We start from the raw sequence: 21618 nt of genomic DNA on the forward strand, positions 1-21618 counted from the left end.
GAGCACTGCTCATTTTCCATAGTCCTGCCCACTGCTTCTCCCATCTCCAGCACTCCCACCGCCACCACATCCTTTGTCCCTGGACTTTCCACTCTCGAGATTTACCTCTGTTTAAATCTTGCTTCTTCTCCTACTCTCTTCCACTGGCTCTCAAGTTCCTCCCAAGTAGGCACAAAGTAGACATGGGGAGCTAGGTTGATCTGTGGGAAGGAGAGAATGATGGGTGAATCACTGCCTTCTTGCTTCTTGGCTGAGCTCTAAGGGCAAGCTAGAAGGAAGTCCTTCATCTCTGCTTTTTCCCTTCCCTTCCAGAAGCCCCAAAGCCTCCTTCCTACCCCCACCTTTCTTCTCTGGCCAGCTCTGTTCTCAGGTTCAGTGAATGAAAGAGCAGTGGCCCAGAGAGAAAAAGTGGGAGACGAGTGTATCCACCTGGGCTCTGACTTCTTGTACTTGGATGGAGTCAGGGCCCATTTTCTCAGGTGATTTGTGGAGTGGCAAGGTTCCACCTGTCCCCAAGTGGTTCCAAACCAAGCATAACTCTTGCTGGGGGGAAAAGTCCAGGTGTGCAGATGTTGGCAGAGATAGTTCAGCTCCAAGCTGTGCTACAGCCCTCATGGTTCAGAGCAGATGGCCACAGAGGAATTGCGAAAGTGATGCCTGCAGAGAGCCACTAAAGCACTTGCCAGCCAGCACCCCTGCCCTACAGCAGTCTGTCTGAGGAGGGACTCCTCTGCTTTCCCAACTGGCCCTCTCAGCTGCCCCTACTTGTCCGAGCCCACCAGGAGCTGCTGCCCTCCCTATGTTTACTAGTTTGCAACTGATGCCTGAACCCTGACCCCTACTTCCAAATCAGGAGCACAAGACCACCTGGGAAGAGGGTGGCAGGCTGGGGCTTCTGGTGCCAGGAAATCCCACGGGGCCAGGGCCTTGGTTCTCTGAGCTTCCCCTAGTGGGGAGGGCTGTGCAAGAGCCCTACACCCACAGCCAGTATCACGGTGCTGGCCAGCATGGTCCTGCAGGTTGACTCCATTCTCTGGTCCAACATTACTGGACTTGGTTCTTGATTACTTCATCTTTGGATATTTATCCAGATAATCCTTCTTGCGCATGCCCAGTGACAAATTGAAGTCTTTGATTTCTGTTTTCAGTTTCCTTAAAATGAAGCTGAAGCTCATATTAACTTGCAGAATTATCTGAAGAATCTTCTAGATTTTATGACTTTTAATGCAGTGTTTTACACTGTCTTTTCTATAGTTATAAATTTTGACAATGACTGTTAAGAGACTTGCTTTTATGATCTTTCCAAAGAAAAAGTTGTTTGTCATGAACAAAAAAGCACTCTCCTTTTCCATTCATTTTCCTGAGTTTACTTAATAATTGAATTCAGTGATTATGGTGGGTTTGGGAATAAACACAAGGTGGAGTGTGCAGGCTAGTACAGGTGACCAGGTGCTCCATGAGCCTGACTTTGTGGAGTGCTGTGATTCATGCAGAGATAAAGAACTCAGCCTATACCTGGGAAGGCTGCATAAGACAGCACCCACTGAATCTGTATCAAATTGATGGGCACAGACAGACTGCAAACGGTTGCTGCTTCTACAAATAGCCACAGGGCCTGGTAATAATCACAAGAGCATTTTAGCACGTGTTAGGGCCCAGACTGATGCTGAAGCCAAAGCTCCAGTATTTTTGTCACCTGATGTGAACAGCCAACTCATTAGAAAAGAGCCTGATGCTGGGAAAGATTGAGGACAGAAGGAGAAACATTGAGGGCAGAAGAAGAAGAGGGCATCAGAAAATGAGATGGCTGGATGGCATCACCAGTGCAATGGACATGAAATTGGGCAAACTTCAGTAGATGGTGAGGGATAGGGTGATGCTGGGAAAGAGTGAAGGCAGGAGAAGGGGATGACAGATGGTTGGATGGCATCACCTACTTGATGGACATGAGTTTGAGCAAGCTCCGGGAGTTGGTGATGGACAGGGAAGCCTGGTGTGCTGCAGTCCATGGGGTCACAGAGAGTCAGACACGACTGAGTGAGTGACCTGAACTGAACTGAGGGAGGCTTGGCGTGCTGCAGCTCATGGGGTCGCAAAGAGTCAGACATGACTGGGCAACTTAGCATACTTGTGCACATGCTGTTCTCAGAAAACGTATGAGGCAGACACAGTTATCACCCCATTTCAGAAGCCACTCTCTTGGGGGAAGTAGACATAAAGACACAAAGTCCTGAACCAAGACCAGGCTTGGCCTCCTTCCACAGGCCGTGCTCACCTGCTGGCTTCACCCCTCTCCTGGATGATCAGGAGGTGCCCAGTGCAAACTCACAACCTTGCAAGCCTGAACCAGCAACCACCAGGTAAGGGTGGGCCAACTGCCCAATGATCAACCTCTCTGCCTCTGGCACCTCAGGTTTCCCCTCGCACTTCTCAGCTCTATCTATGACATCTTCACATCAGGCAATCACCACAAGACAGGGAAGCCTAGAAGGGGCCCTGACATAGCCCACCCACTGGGGGCAGTGGGAGAGGAGGTACAGGTGATAAGTCAGGTGACCCAGACAACTTAGCACATAGCCACAGGGACTCAAGCTGAGGCGGCAAAGAAGAACACATTGGAAGGTGGAGCTTAGAAAGAGACCCTGCTCTGGAGTAGTCAAGGGAAAGAATCCCAGGGACAGCCAGTAGAGGGCTCAGTCCCAAGGAGCCTTTGGAGGTGGCTGGGGAGGTGCAAAAGTGCAATGGGAAGAGGTTGTACATTCCCAGGCTGCACGCTTCTCTGCCCTATTTGATCTACCAATCCACCAGTGGAGAGAAGCCATTTTGCTATGGATTTGGGGAGCATTTAGTAAGTAAAGATCTTTCTGGATTTCCACAGAGCCCTAGGAAATGTAAGTCATGCAAAGATGCTGGAACCCAAACCTAGCAGGACACTTCCCTAGGGATTCCAAGCTGGTCATGACCAGTGCTTAGTCTTGAACTGTGGTGTTAAGGCCACAGCCAGGGCTCACAGGATGCTCTAACTCACAGCAGCCTTTATTGGCACATGTAGGTCCCCCTTTCCTGTGAGAATGCAGCCAGGAAACGGAAGACCCGGGTCCCCAGTCTGCTTTGGTCTGAGGCTTCAGCAGGCCTGTGTGCTTCCTCCCTCAGCTCTGATGCCATTTCGGCCTCTGCTATCCCGGCCAACAGGAAGAACAACAGCCTGGCAGACCTGGAGGATACGGAGACAAATCCAAAGGGGTAAGGCATCAGCCAACAGTGCTTCTGTGGTGGAGAGGCACAGCTCAGGTATGCATTAGCCCTTGGCTGGGAAGGTGAGATCAGTGATGCCTACTAGCCAAAGGGATGTGGCGAGGGCTGAAGCTCCAGCTACAAACCTCTGGCCTGTGCCTCCAAGGCCACAGAGCCTCCCAGTACACCTTGTTGCATCTAGCCAGAAAGTCCTCCATAATCAGGAAGTCACCCACTCTTTCAATCAGCACCCACTTGGACAGCACCTGCCCTGTTCTGGAGGTTGGAGCACACAGACAAAACCCAGCCCAGACTGGAATAGGGGGAGTGGGGCCGAACACAGCCTTGTGCAACAGGTGATTTTGAGCTGAATTTTGAAAGGTGAACAGGAATCCTCCAAGCAAAGGTAACAGTATATACATAAGACTCCAAACAACCTGGTATTTACTTGGCACTGTATGTAGCTGAGTGTGGAAAAGGCTTATCACAGTAGGCATGGGCTGACTGGCCTTTAGTACCAGATATCATTAATAATCACAACAGCCACTTCACTTTGGGGAACCTCATGTGTGCACAGACCTGTACTTAGTTTCTCATACAGTCCTCCCCACAATCGTGAGCTTTGCACCTAATTATAATGAAGAACAAAGGACTAGAAGTCACATCTCTGTGACTCCTGGGAAGAACAGTGCTCTGAAAGAAATAACAAGGTTGCTAAGATAAGAGAGTAATGGTGGCGAGGAGGGTACTACTTAGATGAGTGGAGTAGAGCAATGACTCAGGAGAGCTCCTCTAAGGAGGAGAAGGAACCAACAACTCTAGGAAGAGCAAGGAGAAAAGAACTGGAGATGGGGAAACATAAACTAAAAAACTCTGAGGTGGGAACACACTTAGCAGGTTCCAAAGCATCGAGTAGCTGGAGCCAACCTGGTGAGGGGGATCACAGATGAAACTGGGCCCTGGTAAGGCATGAGAGGGAGACTGCATCTTATTTCAATTTTTAAGCCAGAGAGGGATGTGGTCTGATTTAGGTGTTTAAAAAGTGAGTGAATTCCTGCAATGCCACACCTCATTACGGCTACTTTTTTTTTTTTTTTTTTACATTTGTCACCCCTACATAAACCACAATGCTGGGGGTATGTGACTTTTTAATGTTTTGAATTGCACTGAAAGTTAACAGAGTGAAAACAAAAACTGACACCTGTTACCAGATTTGGGGAGGGTTAAAGAGGACCTTCCTGTGGGGCTCGGTTCTTGGTAAGGAACCAAAGAAGAATCTGAGGTCTTACCCATGGCAAAAGAAAGTTTATTAAGGAAAAAACAGAAAGTACACCTCAACTGAGACATGGGCCAAGCCAAGAGAGGCACTGGCAACAGAATGATGAAGTACAGGGGTTTTTCAAGAGAGAGGGCTTTTACATATTCACCTAGGCCAGCATGGACTGACAGCTTTGATTGACAGTTGGAAGTTGCATAACAGCAAGATCTATCACAAATTCTTTCCCATAATTCAGTCTGTTATAATCATGTATGTATGTATAGATAGATGTAGGTATGTATATATAGATGTATGTATGTATAGAATATTTATGAACCCTCAATGGACTCCTGGATCCCTTAGGTTACTTGAGGACACACCTGCACATCAAGGGCACATGTGCGGGAATTGAAAAAGCCCCTGTGGGCTTTGTATGGACTGTCTGCCTAGGGCACATGTGCTAGAGCTGGAAAAGTGTGGTTATTTTGTAGCATATTGGTGAGCTCTCCTGGGCCACAGTGGCACATGTCTGGGATGGGGTTTAGACATCAGCTTGAATTATCCATTATCTTATGTAATATTCCTCAAACCTAGAGAGGGATCTTGCTTCTTGCTATGCAATTTGACAGTGGAGGAAACAGAGGGCTCCTGTGAAGAGCAGAGCTAGAGATAGAGCTCAGATATGGCTAACTCTGGGCTTCCCTTGTGGCTCAGTGTAAAGAATCTGCCTGAAATGCAGGAGACCCAGGTTCAATTCTTGGGTCTGGAAAATACCCTGGAGGAGGGAATGGCAACCCATTCCAGTATCTTGCCTGGAGAAATTCATGGACAGAAGAGCCTGGCAGGCTATAGTCCATGGGGTCGCAAAGAGTCAGACATGACTGAGTGACTAACACTTTCACATGGCTAACTCTAGAGCCCAGGTTTGCAACTACTTTACTCTGCTTAAAAGTTTGCAAAATCAAAACAAACTTTATTGATCAGTGTTTCGCAAATCTGGCTGCACTTGATAACCACCTGTGAAGTTTTTTTTTTTTTTTTTTTAAGTATCCAGAACCCATGCAGAGATTTAGACTTTATTGTTCTAGGGTAGCCGTTCTGAACACGGGACATCTCCCCCACCTCCAACCCCCGAGTCGCTTGGCAATGTTTGGAGACACTGTTGATGGCTACAAATGGGAAAGGGTGTTACTAGCAAGTAGTAGGTGGAGACCAGGGATGCTGCCCAATGGCCGACAGTGCACCGGATAGCTCCCATCACAGTTATCCAGGCCAAAATTTCAATAATGGTGAGGTTGACAAACGCTGTCCTAAAGCTGATCTCAACGGAAAGTCAGAAGATAGGGACTGGAAAGAAAAAACGACGCGCAGACTCCCCACCTTAGCTGCAGGTATCTGAGCAGTGGGCACAGAACGTATGCGCTTGCACATGCGCACACTTGCACCCCTTTGGCTCTAGGCCAGCGAGAGGCCTTCCTGTGTGCGCTTGCGCCTGGGTGCCCCGCGGGAGGATGGGGGGGGAGGTGAGCGTATACGTCCAGTTCCTGTGCGCCTGCGCGCGCCGCCATTTCCTGCGGCCCTATGCTCGCGTCGCGGTGCTTATTAGGAAATGCGACAATCCACACTTCGAAATGGCTACCCTGGGCGAGAGAAGCCTTGCGGGCGGTTCCTGCAAACGCCGCCAGATGGCGCGCGAAGATAACAATTCTGTCTGGCCGCCCATCTTGGCGCTTTGGGCTCTCGCTCCCCATCCCGCGATGGCCTGGAGGATCTGGGCGGTCCCACCCGCATGGAGTTGACCCAGCACCGTCACCACAGTGCAGGCGGAGGCGGGAGAGAGGAAGGGAGCTGGGTGCCCGCAAAGATCCAAAGGGGCTGTTTGGCGAGCTGCCCTTGTGATCTCTGGACGTCGGACGCTGGTCTTCAGAGCTGGCCGTGGCCAGGACCCATGAGGGGAGGGCGGCTCGACTCTTCAACCCCGAGGGACCCTGGGCGGACCTGCCAAGTCAGGGTGCTGGGGCTCCGTGGGGAGAGGACGTCATTATCAAGAGGTCTAGGAGGGAGGTGAACAGGTTGGGTGGTCTGATCCGCACAGCAGTGCCTTTGTCCCAAAGTTGAAGAACTGCACTAATCTGACTTTGGTTTTTCTTCATCACGGTACATGACAGGTACAGGAAGAGGTGATATAGTGTAGTGAGCATGTACTGTGCCTGGGCTCTAATGTAAGCTCTGTCCCTTACTTGCTGTGTGGCCTTGGGTATCTTACTCATCTCTGTGCTTCAGTTTCCTTACCTGTAGAATAGTGGCAAAAATACATCCTACCACGCAGGGCTGTTGTGAGGGTTAAATGGTTTTGTGTGCAGGTCATTTCCTGGCACAAAGTACTACATACATGTTGGAGTCTCGTTTTATTAAAAGTTAAAGCTAAATAACCAGCCCCAGAGGAATACCTCTTTCCACCAGAACTATTTAAGGACATGAGGAATGCTGGCCTCTGTTCCTCTTTTCCAGATTTATTGGCTTGACTTCATTTAATAAGACACAGAGTCCATCACCCCTTCTCCAGTAAATTTTTGTCATTAGACTTTACATTTAAAGCATATGCTGTTTTCCTCTGTGTTGCAAGTCTGGGCTTTTCAGATTTATGTTCTCTCTGCATTAGGAACAGGTGAACTTTAAACACATGTATTCACGGTGGATAACTGCTGTCAATCATTGGAAGAGTCTAATGGAGGTACCATAAAAGTGGAAGGAGCTGTTGTCTTCCATGTAATGAATATGACTGTGTCCACAGTTGGCAGTAGCTGGACTAGGCTTTCAGATTTTTGATCTAGTTACAGCCAGAAGTATTATAATACCTTTCCTATCTCTAAACACTTGACTTCTAGGCAGTTTATTAGGGGCCAGGAGGACTTCTCGGATGTTACATTGCTCAGCAAGACTTCTTGTGACTGTTTTACTAAAATTTATTTTTCATGGGTCAGGTGGATTATACCTTCTATAATTGTGGTGACTCTGCTCTGAGGCCTAGGGCAAAGCAGCTTTATTCATCTACGTGTCTGTGTGTCACAGTGGACATTCATATTGCTCTTTGCTGAGAATCTTGGCTTTATTCACAAACTTGGTGAGGATAATTTCTATTATCATAATTCTACTGGAGCCATGGGTTGGTACAGGACTCTGATTAAGTAAAGTTAGCTCATGGGGTTCTCAAGGCAAGAATACTAAGAACTAAAGAGCCTCTTGATGAAAGTGAAAGAGGAGAGTGAAAAAGCTGGCTTAAAACTCAACATTCAAAAAACTAAGATCATGGTGTCCAGTCCCATCACTTCACGGCAAATAGATGGGGAAACAATGGAAACAGTGAGACACTGTTTTTTGGCCTCCAAAATCACTGCAGATGGTGACTGCAGCCATGAAATTAAAAGAGGCTTGCTCCTTGGGAAAAAAAACTAAGACCAACCTAGACAGCATATTAAAAACCAGAGACATTACTTTGCCAACAAAGGTCCTTTTAGTCAAAGCTATGGTTTTTCCAGTAGTCGTGTATGGATGTGAGTTGGACTATAAAGAAAGCTGAGTGCTGAAGAATTGATGCTTTTGAACTGTGGTGTTTGAGAAGACTCTTGAGAGTCCCTTGGACTGCAAGGAGATCAAACCAGTCAATCCTGAAGGAAATCAGTCCTGAATATTCACTGGAAGGACTGATGCTGAAGCTGAGGCTCCAATACTTTGGCCACTTGATGTGAAGAACTGACTCATTTGAAAAGACCCTGATGCTGGGAAAGATTGAAGGCAGGAGGAGAAGGGGATGGCAGAGGATGATATGGCTGGATGGCATCATCGACTTGATGGACATGAGTTTGAGCAAGCTCTAGGAGTTGGTGATAGACAGGGAAGCCTGGTGTGTTGCAGTCCATGGGTCACAAAGAGTCAGACCCGACTGAGACTGAACTAAACTGAACTGAAAGCTAGCTCAGGGCTTCCAGAGTCAGGAAACATGCTCTTTAGGCCTTTTTGGTTTGTCATTGACTCAAGCCTATATGTCATAATGGGATGAGTGTGTCAGGGTATTCTTCTGGCTAAGGGAGTGGCACTATTGGAGAAGAGCATACTTTCCAAAAGTTATGAGTTCCACTCCTCTTGTTATTCCAGCTTGAAGGCAGTGAGTCTGCCAACTATGCAATTAACTTCCATGAATAAAGAGCCCCAAGGTTGGAGGTAGCTGGTGGTATGATCTTCGTGCACTAATATAGCCCCCCCAATATAGCCCTCAGCATTTGGAGGCAGGCTGCTGATTGGCAGGGTTGAGTTCAGGATGGAACAGGATCAAGGTGATGGTGGACTAGATAGTCATTTTCTGGAATGCTAGGCTCATGTTCTCAATAACCTGACTCAGTCTTGGCCACTGGCCTAGTGGGCATATGACATCTTTGGTGCCTGAGGCCATCAGGCACCAGCACCATCACACAGAATGTGGAGGAGGCACCAATGATGAGAACAAGGCCCTTGGAAGCATGCCAGGATGGAGATGGTGATGGGAGGGAAGTGCAAGTATAGGTGTGATGTCAGGCCAGGAAGGATGGAAGATCTCCCAAAGAACTTGATACTGAGGACAGCTGGGAGGTCACTGCCTCCTTGCTGGATTCGGAGGGTGGCAAAAGCATCTGGTCTCAGGCTTCATCTTATACAGGGATAACCTTTGTCAGTTGGAGGGGAGAAGCGGTGCTGGGGTCCTCCTGAGGAGGACATGAGCACTCCCTGAAGTGGGGGCCATGCCAGGCTCCTTCCCCACCCCCTCTGGGAGAGGAGCCTGCTGTGGTCACAGAAGGTGATATGGATGTGCAGTGGATGATCAAGGACTCATTCTTCCTCAGCACCTTGGTTGTTTTTGAGGAGAAGAATGTGGTTACCAAGGTGGGAGAGGCGTGGCAGGGGAGGCCCCAAGTCCTGCAAGATGATCAAGGAGACCCAGCTGTACCCACCCAGCAGTGCACAGACCCCAGCACCTCAGAGCAGAGCAGCCCCAGAAATCCTGAGCAGCGCCTGGAAGTGGACAGCCTGGTCAACAGGTAAGGGCTACTCTGTGCTGGGCTCCTGCTAGCCTGCCTGAACTGGAGTTTTGTCGGGGGCCATGACCAAGGTAGGACCCACTTTTGCCCCACATCCATGCCAGTGCTTGGCACATTGCACACCTAGATACTCAGGCTCCTGCCTGGTGAATGCAGTTAAAATGGTGAGTCCCGGGCACAGAGCAGTGTCAAGGGGCTTCTTTTGGCATAAGGAACTGAGATGGAGCCTGTGATTGGAGCAGTCATCTGTTCCCAGAGGTAAGAAACCCTGGCTAATTTCTTATATGTGGAGGAGGAAGGAGGTGTCCCAGAGTATAGGAGCACCACAGGTCGGGGTGAGGGTGGTCCCAGGTAAAATGAGGGCGATATGTGTGTGTAAAAAGCATCTGTCAGAGAATTAGAAAGGATGTGGGGAAGGGGAGACTGTGAAAGAGTACAACAAGGTGGAGCAGAGAGAGAAGGTCACAGTGACAGGGAGAAAACAGGAGAGTGCAAGCATATTAGAGAGGTGCCCTGATACTGGCAGTAAAGGTGGGAGTGGGATTATGATTGGTGATGTGTTGGTGTGTAGTATGCATGAGTGACAGGGCAAGTGTAATTGTCACTAGAGATGACCTTGTGGTGTGGGTGTGAGGTGTTCAAGTCAAGGCTTTCCTGATGGCATCTGCCTGGCTGAACATTACATTCATGCCCTATAAAGCTTATGGATGTGCTGACAGATGGTTGAAACACTGCAGGTTTGTATTGCTTGGAAACTTCATGGAGAGCAAATGTGCTTTCATAAGCACTTATCACTTCTGCAGATCCAAGCAAGAGCGAAATGCTAGAAGGGAACACAGGAGTGTTTTACCAACCCAGGAAACAGGGAACAGTAGCTGTGGCTCCTATTGCAGAGACAAATAAAATAAAAACTTAAAGCTCAACTTTGAAAAAACTAAGATCACGGCATCCAATCCCATCACTTCATGGCAAATAGATTGGTAAAAAATGAAAATAGTGGCAGACTTTATTTTCTTGAGCTCCAAAATCACTATGGACGGTGACTGCAGCCATGAAATTAAAACACACTTGCTCCTTGGAAGAAAAGCTACAATAAACATAGACAGTGTATTAAAAAGCAGAGACATTGCTTTGCTGACAAAGGTCCATCTAGTCATGATTATGATTTTTCCAATAGTCATGTAGGGATGTGAGAGCTTGACCATAAAGAAGGCTGAGTGCTGAAGAAGCCTCTTGAGAGTCCCTTGGATAGCAAAGAGATCAAACCAGTCCATCCTAAAGGAAATCAGTCCTGAATATTCACTGGAAGGACTGATGCTGAAGCTGAAGCTCCAATACTTTGGCTACCTGATGCAAAGAGCTGACTCACTGGAAAACACCCTGATGCTGGGAAAGATTGAGGGCAGGAGGAGAAAGGGGTGACAGAGAATGAGGTGGTTGGATAGCATCACCAACTCAATGGACATGAGTTTGAGCAAACTCTGGGAGATAATGAAGGGCAGGGAAGCCTGGCATGCTGCAGTCCACGGGGTTGCAAAGAGTTGGACATGACTGAGAGACTGAACAACAATCTTCATGATACTGGGGTTTTTATACATGGAGGTTCCATACTTAAATAGGAGGCTATTTTTAGTGCCAGGTTCATGTGTTAGATGTAACAGATTTTCTTATTTAAGAACATCCAACTGGTCTTTGCGGAGAAGGCAATGGCACCCCACTCCAGTACTCTTGCCTGGAAAATCCCATGGATGGAGGAGCCTGGAAGGCTGCAGTCCATGGGGTTGCTGAGGGTGGGACATGACTGAGTGACTTCACTTCACTTTTCACTTTCATGCATTGGAGAAGGAAATGGCAACCCACTCCAGTGTTCTTGCCTGGAGAATCCCAGGGACAGGGGAGCCTGGTGGGCTGCCGTCTATGGGGTCGCACAGAGTTGGACACGACTGAAGTGACTTAGCAGCAACTGGTCTTTGATTCCTTTTGCCCATCTTTGACTCCAGGCCCTGTAGAGACCCAGACCAAGATACTGAATGAACAGCTTTGGACTTTGTGCCACAGTACTCAGTGTGCTCTCTGGTTAGACAGGGTGTAAAAAATGCAACCTGTAGGTAAAGGAGGAGGTGATTGGGCTTTGGCGGGGGGAGTTAGGGTGGATGTCAGGAGAGTATAGGTTGGATGAGGTTGAAGCTGGAAGACTTTGCCAGAAAGATGGATACATTGTGATGGAAATATAGACTCAAGGTGGCTGCAGTGAAGGAAGAATTGATGGTTGGCTTGGTGAGAAGTGATGAGAGAGGCTGTGCAGGCACCTACTCCTAGGCTGACAAGCATGACCCACCTTCTGAGGGCCCCAGGCGCCACTGACAGGTTTTGCAAAGGAGAGTCTAAAGACGAGACATGACAAGCGGGGCAGATATACAGCAACACAAGGGAGGAGACCAGTCAAGAGGCTGTTTGCCCAGTCAAGAGATAGCCGACAAGTTGCCTTATCAAAGGTGAAGGAAAGTGGTAGCCAAGGCTGCTCCCAAGATTTCACGTTTGAGCAACTGTGTGTAGTGATGGCCCCAAGGTTTGATAGGAACTAGCTGACAGCTGGTGAGGTTAGTGGGGGTTGGTGTGCAGAGATGTGATAAGGTCACTTGGGCCTGTGAGGATGACTATATGCTGAGTCCTGGGAGTTCTAGTGAATCATTGACCCTGAGGGTGGTCTTAGAGATGCCAGCACACTACACACTACATCAGTCCAGTAAAGGACAAAAACTGTGATCACAAGCACAGGTGGACAGGGTCAGAACCTTATGCCATACGGACTTGGACTTTCTGCAGAGGACAAAGAGCCAAGAAGGTTTCTTTTTAAACTGTTATAAAATACACATAACATAAAAATTACCTTCTTAACCATTTTAAAGTATGCAGTTAAGTGGCATTAAGCACATTCATAGTGTTGTACAGCCAATGTCCAGAACTTTTCCATTAAACAACAGCTCCCCATCCCCTCTACTCCCAGCCCCTGGCACTACCATCCTACTATTTGCCTCTATAAATTTTCTACTATAGATACCTCATAGCAGCGGAATCATACAGTATCTGTCCTTTTGTAACTAGCATCTTTCTCTTAGTCTTAATGTCTTAAAGGTTCATCAGTGTAGCATATCAGAATTTTCTTCCTTTTTAAGACTGAATAATATTCCACAATGTGGACATACTGCTTTTTCTTTGTCTGTTCATCTGTCAGTGGACACTTGGGTTGTTTCCACCTTTTGGCTATTGTGAATAGTGCTGTAGTAAATATGGGTGTACAAATATATTTTCAAGATCCTGCTTTCAGTCCTTTTGGGTATATACTCAGAGGTGAAATTGCTGGATCATATGATAACTTTAAGTGTTTTTAGAAACCACTGTACTGTTTTTCCACAGCAGCTGCAGCATTTTCCATTCCCACCTATAGAGCCAGGAAAGTTTTAAGCAGACGATTGATGTGGTCAGATTTGTGCTTTACAGTTATCTCTATGGTGTCAATGAAAAGATTGGACTTGAAATGGGCAGGTACAGGCAGGGAGAAGAGCTTGGAAGTTATTCCAGTCCTCCAGGTAAGAGATGATGGGGTGCTAACTAGGATAGCAGCTGTGGAGATGGAGACAGAACTGTTTAATAAGAATAATGAACCTAGAATTTGGGGAGCAATGAGGAAGAGGGAAGTGTCAAGTCAGAAAGTACATGGCTAGGTGCAGTATGTGACCCCTCCTGGCTCACGTGGTGGGGCAACTCTCCAAGTTGCCGCTGCACTTCCTGGAGCCATCTGAACAAATGCCCACTTCACAGACATACCAAACCAAGGCAGCAATCTCAAATGGGTCAACAGACAAGGGCACCTGAGGCAAGGCTCTGGCTTCCAGGTGTGGCTGTGGACAAGCCCTCTTTACAAACCCAAATGATTCTCTATTTCCAGTCTTTGGGTCTAGTCACTGGCATTGTATCTCAACAGACTAGGTTTATCAGAAAATGTGGCATTTGGAGTGTGTGAGCCAGGGAATTAAGGGCCGCTTACTCCTCATAGTCTCAAGTAACAATCAATTCCTCAGCCTGGACATATGTCAGAAGGAAAGGTAGTTTATGCACCCTTCTGGTGGATGAGGCTTGACCAGCCTGGGATTCCAAGAAGCACAGAAGAGGGCAGAGTGAGAACTGCAAGGACACAGGCAACAATAACAGAAGAATTGTGAGGGAGAGTTGGATGGAGGATAGAAAAAAATCCAATCAGCATCTTAGAATGTCTGAATTGGCCAAGTTAGAATAGTTGAGAGCTGAGACAGAATAGAGAATTCTTATGTGTGGGTTGCATATAATTTTACATAGGGACAGTTGGTATGGCCCAGCAGAAGTGGACCAGAGGACAGTCACTGCCAAGGGTAAAATCTCAGGCTATGGGAGATTGTTTTTCCATCAGTTTAGCAAGCTTTAATTTTTGTATTTTATAATTTTTATTATCTTCATTACCTCTACCATAGTTAGGTCTGAGGTCAAACAACAGGGAGGAAACACAATCACACCATGAACAGAAAATTGGATTGAAAATTTACTGAGCATGGCCCCACCCATTAGAACAAGACCCAGTTTCCCCCACAGTCAGTCTCTCCCAACAGAAAGCTTCCATAAGCCTCTTATCCTTTTCCATCAGAGGGCAGAGAGAATGAAAACCTCAACCACAGAAAATGAATCAAACTAATCACAAGGACCACAGTGTTGTCTAACTCAATGAAACTATGAGCCATGCCATATAGGGCTACCCAAGATGGACGGGTCATGGTGGAGAGTTCTGATAAAACGTGGTCCACTGGAGAAGGGAATGGCAAACCACTTCAGTATTCTTGCCTTGAGAATCCCATGAACAGTATGAAGAGGCAAAAAGATAGGACATTGAAAGACGAACTCCCCAGGTCAGTAGGTGCCCAATATGCAACTGGAGAAGAATGCAGACATAACTCCAGAAAGAATGAAGAGATAGAGCCAAAACGAAAACAATGCCCAGTAGTGGATGTGGTTGGTGATGGAAGTAAAGTCCAATGCTGTGAAGAGCAACATTGCATAGGAAACTGGAATGTTAGGTCCATGAATCAAGGTGAATTACAAGCGGTCAAACAGGAGATGGCAAGAGTGAGCACTGACATTTTAGGAATCAGCAAACTAAAATGGACTGAAATGGGTGAATTTAATTCAGATGACCATTATACCTACTACTGTGGGCAAGAATCCCTTAGAAGAAATAGAGTAGCCATCAAAGTCAACAAAAGAGTCTGAAATGCAGTACTTGGGTGCAATGTCAAAAATGACAGAATGATCTCTCTTTGTTTCCAAGGGAAACCATTCAGTATCACAGTAATCCAAGTCTATGCCCCAACCAGTAATGCTGAAGAAGCTGAAGTTGAACAGTTCTATGAAGACCTACAAGACCTTATAGAACTAACACTCCCAAATATGTCATTTTCATCATAGGAGGCTGGAATGCAAAAGTAGGAAGGCAAGAGATACCTGAAGTAACAGGTAAATTTGGCCTTGGAGTACGAAATGAAACAGGGCAAAGGCTAATTAGAGTTTTGTTAAGAGAATGCACTGGTCATGGCAAACACCCTCTTCCAACAACACAAGAGAAGCTCTACACATGGACATCACCAGATGGCCAATACCAAAATCAGATTGATTATATTCTTTGCAACCAAAGATGGAGAAGCTCTATACAGTCAGCATAAACAAGACTGGGAGCTGACTGTGGCTCAGATCATGAACTCTTTTTTGCCAAATTCAGACATAAATTGAAGAAAATAGGGAAAGCCACTAGACTATTCAGGTGTGACCTAAATCAAATTCCTTATGATTATACAGTGAAAATGACAAATAGATTCAAGGGATTAGATCTGATAGAGTGCCTGAAGAACTATGGATGGAGGTTTGTGACACTGTACAGGAGGCAGTAATCAAGAGCCCAGGAAAAAAAATGCAAAAAGGCAAAATCGTTGTCTGAGGAGGCCTTACAAATAGCTGAGAAAAGAAGAGAAGCTAAAAGCAAAGGAGAAAAGGAAAGATATACACATTTGAATGCAGAGTTCCGAAGAATAGCAAGGAGAGATAAGAAAACTCCTCAGTTTGAGGAAGAAATGCAAAGAAATAGAGGAAAACAATAGAATGGGAAAGACTAGAGATCTCTTCAAGAAAATTAGAGATACCAAGGGAATATTTCATGCAAAGATGGACACAATAAAGGACAGAAATAGTATGGAACTAACAGAAGCAGAAGATATTAAGAAGAGGTGGCAAGAATACACAGAAAAACTATACAAAAAAGATCTTCATGACCCAGATAACCACGATGGTGTGATCATTCACTTAGAGCCAGAAACTCTGGAATGTGAAGTCAAGTGGGCCTTAGGAAGCATCACTACAAACAAAGCTAGTGGAGGTAATGGGATTTCAGCTGAGCTATTTCAAATCCTAAAAGATGATGCTGTGAAAGTGCTGCACTCAATATGCCAGCAAATTTGGAAAACTCAGCAGTGGCCACGGGACTGGAAAATGTCAATTTTCATTCCAATCCCAAAGAAAGGCAATGCCAAAGAATGCTCAACCTACCGCACAGTTGCACACATCTCACACACTAGCGAAGTAATGCTCAAAATTCTCCAAGCTGGGCTTTGATAGTACGTGAACTATGAACTTCCAGATGTTCAAGCTGGATTTAGAAAAGGCAGAGGAACCAGAGATCAAATTGCCAACATCTGTTGGATCATAGAACAAGCAAGAGAGTTCCAGAAAAATATCTACTTCTGCTTTGACTACACCAAGGCCTTTGACTGTGTGGATTGCAACAAATTGTGGAAAATTCTGAAAGAGATGGGCATACCAGACCACCTTACCTGCCTCCTAAGAAATCTGTATGCAGGTCAGGAAGCAACAGTTAGAACCGGACATGGAACAACAGAATGATTCCAAATTGGGAAAGGAGTACATCAAGGCCGTATATTGTCACTCTGCTTATTTAACATATATGCAGAGTACATCATGCGAAGTGCCAGACTGGATGAAGCACTATCTGGAAACAAGACTGCCAGGAGAAATACCAATAACTTCAGATACGCAGATGACACCACCCTTATGGCAAAAAGGGAAGAGGAACTAAAGAGCCCCTTGATGAAAGTGAAAGAGGAGAGTGAAAAAGCTGGCTTAAAACTTAACATTCAAAAAACTAAGATCATGGCATCCAGTCCTATCACTTCATGGCAAATAGATGAGGAAACGATTGAAACAGTGAGAGACTTTATTTTGGGGGGCTCCAAATCACTGCAGATGGTGACTGCAGCTATGAAATTAAAAGATGCTTGCCCCTTGGAAGAAATCTATGACCAACCTAGACAGCATATTGAAAAGCAGAGACATTACTTTGCTGGCAAAGGTCTGTCTAGTCAAAGCTATTATTTTTCCATTAGTTATCTGTGGATGTGAGAGTTGGACTGTAAGGAAAACTGAGCGTTGAAGCATTGATGCTTTTGAACTGTGGTGTTGGAGAAGACTCTTGAGAGTCCCTTGGACTGTAAGGAGATCAAACCAGTCCATCCTAAAGGAAATCAGTCCTGAATATTCATTAGAAGTACTGATACTGAATTGAGGGTCCAATACTTGGGCCACCTGATGAGACGGACTGATTCATTGGAAAAGACCCCAAGGCTCGGAAGGATTGAAGGCAGGAGGAGAAGTGGATGGCAGAGGATGAGATGGTTGGATGGCATCACTGACTCGATGGACATGAGTTTGAGCAAGCTCTGGGAGTTGGTGATAGACAGGGAAGCCTGGTGTGCTGCAATCCATGGGGTCACAAAGAGTTGGACAGTAGTGAGCGACTGAACTGAACTGAATAATTTTATAGTGCTGTCATTCCCGATGCCTGAGTATAACAAAGACAATGTAATTTGAGGTATAAAGGAAGACCTAGGATTTCTTGGATGACTTAACTGGTGAAATTTATTCCTCAGTTACTTGAAAGAATCAGAATTCCTCATGAGGGAATACTTGTTCCAACAAAAGTTTATCAGCAGTAGTTGCAATGGCCCTTTTAAAAGGGAAAGCTTCAAGCCAGTAAAGGAACAGACATGGTAGTAAGAACATATTTAAAATCATGAGATTTCGGAGATGAGTGAAATCAAATTGCCAATGAAGGAAAAGGTCTTGAACATATGTATATTAACAAAATTCCATAGGTAAGTGATAAAAATTTCCAGTAGAAACCCACTGGCTTAGAATACCAGAATTTAAATTTTAAAAAGTAAAATTGCAACCAAATTAACATTTTAAAAATAATTGAAATTATGACTGATAACATTGTGCTGTTGTTTTCTAACACTGGGCAATTCAGGGCAGCACTGGGACTCTGAGATATAAAAGCATATCATGGACAGTGAGGGCACTGACAAATCTCTAAGAATTTTACATGATTTCTGAAATATTTATGTAATTAACATTTTACCCATTAAATTTAGGAAATGCTCTGCTTAGTATTATTGTTATTTATTATTATTGGATTGATGTTTCTCATGTAATTTATATAATATAAAATATATTGTACATTGTACAGTATAAAATACAAATATACAACTCACAAGACAGCTGTTTTTATTAAATTAACAATATTAGACTAGCTTTGTTTGCCAAGGATTTACCTAAATTCTTTGAATTTGAATTTTTAAAAAATTAATGTTAGTTTATAAAAGAATTCTTATAAAAGAATACTTTTTCTTCTGTACATTCAAAGTACTAGAAAATTTTTAATGAGTTTTAGAAATATTTAATTTATATAAGTATTTATCCCTAAGTCAACTGGAATAAAGGATAAGTGATCTTGTAAATTTACTTGGTAATTCTATTCAAAAGTAAAGAGATATTACACATATATAACATACACGTGTACATAATGTTCAGATAGACTCAAATGGAAGTCTTATGGCTTTAATTCTAAAATTTCAACCATGTGTCAGGTATAAACACAAATTAAAGACTCATTGGTTTGTATAAGAACTGGTTCTCCTTTTTGCCACACTTTATATTTTTATCAGAATTCTGTTTCTGGCAGATGGGACAAGTTGAGGTCACCTGCTCAACATGAAGGCTAAAGCTTCCTGCTAATATTTGTACAGGAGGCTTTAAATTTTTTTGCCCTAATATATATAATCTTATGGAGACTGTAGACTAAATTTTGGGTGAGGGACCAAGGAGAAACTAGTCAGTTGGGGTACCTTAAAAGTTATCTACCTGGACAAAATATCTAGAACATTTCCAATTAGGTTTTTCAGCATATTGTTTTTAAGCTTTGTGACCACGGAGAGCTCCCCGCCAGTGAAGGGAGGACCTAGAAGGCAATATATTTGTCCTAGAAACTTAGGGGAAGAGAAGTCCTTAATCACAGTTACTTTGGGATATTGGGAAGCAATAGTAGCTTCTGTGGAGAGTTGACAGGGAGATGGGAATGAAGAGGCAAGAAGAGCTAGTGCACCCAGCTCTTTCAAGAAGCTTGGCTGTTGCAGGGGAGAGAAGCCGTGGAGTCGGAGTGGGGTGGGATGTTTGAAGTTAAGAAAGACCTTTTTGTTTGCCTTTAACGGGCTATCTAAGTTATTAGCCCATGCTTCTGCTTTTATCCCACTTCTATCTGCAGACTTAGTGATGGGAAGTGTAGTGGCAGCTACTTGGTCAGACTAGGGATGGGAAGGGCAGTCGAAGTTACATCCTGAGAGCAATTTGTGACCTGCAAGCAGACCCTCCCCCCATAATTTTCACGTGTAGGAGGAAAATGAAAGTGCTATTACTTCGTTAAAAATAACTATGACTGCTTGGCAATAAAAAAGACAAGGAGATCCTAACTGTGATCAACAAACGTGCAACAATGGTACGTCTGTGCCTGAGCCTGTGCATGTGCCTCGGGCTCATGCTCAGTGGAGTTTGGCAGGTGTGCCCCTGCAACAGCGGCCATTTTCTGCAGCTGAGAGCTCTGACCGCGATGTCCGTCGTGAAATACGACTATCAATAAAGAAAATAGCTGTCCTGGGCGTGCTCAGCTTTGGCAGGGATTATTCTGGGCTTTTCCTATGTTAGCCAGCAGATGACAAGCAAGGATCACCAGTGGGTTGAGCCTCACCTGTTGGGCATGCTCAGAAGCCTTTTGATTTTCATGGCCCTTCCCCGCGCATTGCAGGGTCATCAGTCTGTTTGAGAATGTAGAGAGCCCTGATGATTCTCTTCCCACTCCTTTGCCCTCCTACCCACCCCGCCCGCCCCCCACCCCACCGGACCCGGCCAGCCAACCTAGGTCGTGCGGTTAGCTCAAACAGTAAAGAATCTGCATGTGATGCAGGAGAACAGAGTTCCATCCTTGGGTCAGGAAGATCCTCTGGAGAAAGGAATGACAATCCACTCCAGTATTCTTGCCTGGAGAATTCCATAGACAGAGAAGCCCAGTGGGCTACAGTTCATGGGGTCACAAAGAGTCAAATATAACTGACCTACTAACACACACAGCCAACCAAAGCAGCTGAGGGGAGAAGCCTCTTGCCAGAGAGCTGGTGCCCTGCTGGATTTTTGTGCACAGGCATTTTGAGCACCTCAGCCTGGGGAGAAGATAGGATGGCTTGGGACTATTTAAGCAGGACAGGTGAACTGGGACTGGGGAAATTTGGAGAAAGGAGTGATGGTAACAGGATGAAGGGGACAGAAATGCTACTGTTTCCAGCTAAGAGAGGTCTTTGTCTTTTAAAACATCACTGAGGTCATCAGTTGTCATTTCCAGTAGTCATGTATGGATATGAGAGTTGGACTATATAGAAAGCTGAGCACTGAAGAGTTGATGCTTTGAACTGTGGTGCTGGAGAAGACTCTTGAGAGTCCCTTGGACTGCAAGGAGATAAAACCAGTCCATCCTAAAGGAAATCAGCCCTGAATGTTCATTGGAAGGACTGATGCTGAAGCTGAAACTCCAATACTTTGGCCACCTGATGAGATAAACTGACCAATTGGAAAAGACCCTGATGCTGGGAAAGATTGAAGGCAGGAGGAGAAGGGGATGTCAGAGGATGAGATGGTTGAATGGCATCACTGACTTCATGGAAATGAGTTTGAGTAAGCTCCAGGAGTTGGTGATGGACAGGGAAGCCTGATGTGTTGCAGTCCATGGGGTCACAAAGAGTCGGACACAAATGAGTGACTGAACTGAACTGAAGTCATCAGGTGTTCTTGGGGACTGTGTTTGCGATGGGAGGGGAGCAGTGGTGCTGGGGTCCTCCTGAGGAGGACATGAATGCTCCCTGAGGTGGGGGCAATGCCAGGCTCTTCCGTGCCCCCCAACCCCACCCCCTGGGAGAGGAGCCTACTATGGTCACAGGAGGGGATATGGGTGTGCAGTGGATGACCAAGGACTCATTCTTCCTCAGCACCTTGGTTGTTTTTGAGAAGAATGTGGTCACCAAGGTGGGAGAGACGTGGCAAGGGAGGCCTGGAGTCCTGCAAGATGATCAAGGAGACCCAGCTGTACCCACCCAGCAGTGCACAGACCCCAGCACCTCAGAGCAGAGCAGCCCAAGAAATCCTGAGCAGTGCCTGGAAGTGGACAGCCCGACCAACAGGTAAGGGCTACTCTGTGCCAGGCTCCTGCTAACCTGCCTGAACTGGAGTTTTGTCAGGGGCCACACTCCAAAGCAAATCCTAACACTAGTCATGCCCGTTACCTTCTGCAGGTGTGATTGGCTAGGAGTCCTTGTGAAGCTGATCAGCAATGAGCATACCAGGGGTAGGTCTCTGTGGGCTTGAGTTTGAAGCCACAGCATCAAATCTGTTACACCAAACCTGACAGCCATTTGTAGCATGAAGATCTGGGTTGGCAGAGGGATACAGAGTGCCTTTGCCACTCATGGGGGTGGAAGATTCCTGAGGAAAGTGTGCTACAATGTGAATAAATTCTTCCACTGCCACAGCCACCAGGATGGCCTTGCATGGCAGCATATCCATGTTCCTTAGCTCTCCAGA

General features: G+C 45.8%; 1 protein-coding gene across 7 annotated transcripts in view; it reads left to right on the forward strand.

Moving 5' to 3' along the window:
• The window catches only part of ZNF185 (zinc finger protein 185 with LIM domain), a 66392-nt gene that overhangs the window by 28671 nt on the left and 16103 nt on the right, over positions 1-21618 (forward strand). For 6 of the 7 annotated variants that reach the window (XM_040265484.1, XM_040265488.1, XM_040265486.1 and 3 more), the window contains 4 exons: positions 2265-2360; positions 3154-3243; positions 9370-9564; positions 21027-21218. In XM_040265484.1, the coding sequence (XP_040121418.1) occupies positions 2265-2360; positions 3154-3243; positions 9370-9564; positions 21027-21218 (573 nt within the window). The remainder of the gene's footprint in view (positions 1-2264; positions 2361-3153; positions 3244-9369; positions 9565-21026; positions 21219-21618) is intronic. The other variant, XM_040265490.1, reaches the window with a different exon arrangement.

Source organism: Oryx dammah, unplaced genomic scaffold, assembly GCF_014754425.2.
Source record: "Oryx dammah isolate SB20612 unplaced genomic scaffold, SCBI_Odam_1.1 HiC_scaffold_23, whole genome shotgun sequence".
Taxonomy (NCBI): Eukaryota; Metazoa; Chordata; class Mammalia; order Artiodactyla; family Bovidae; genus Oryx; species Oryx dammah.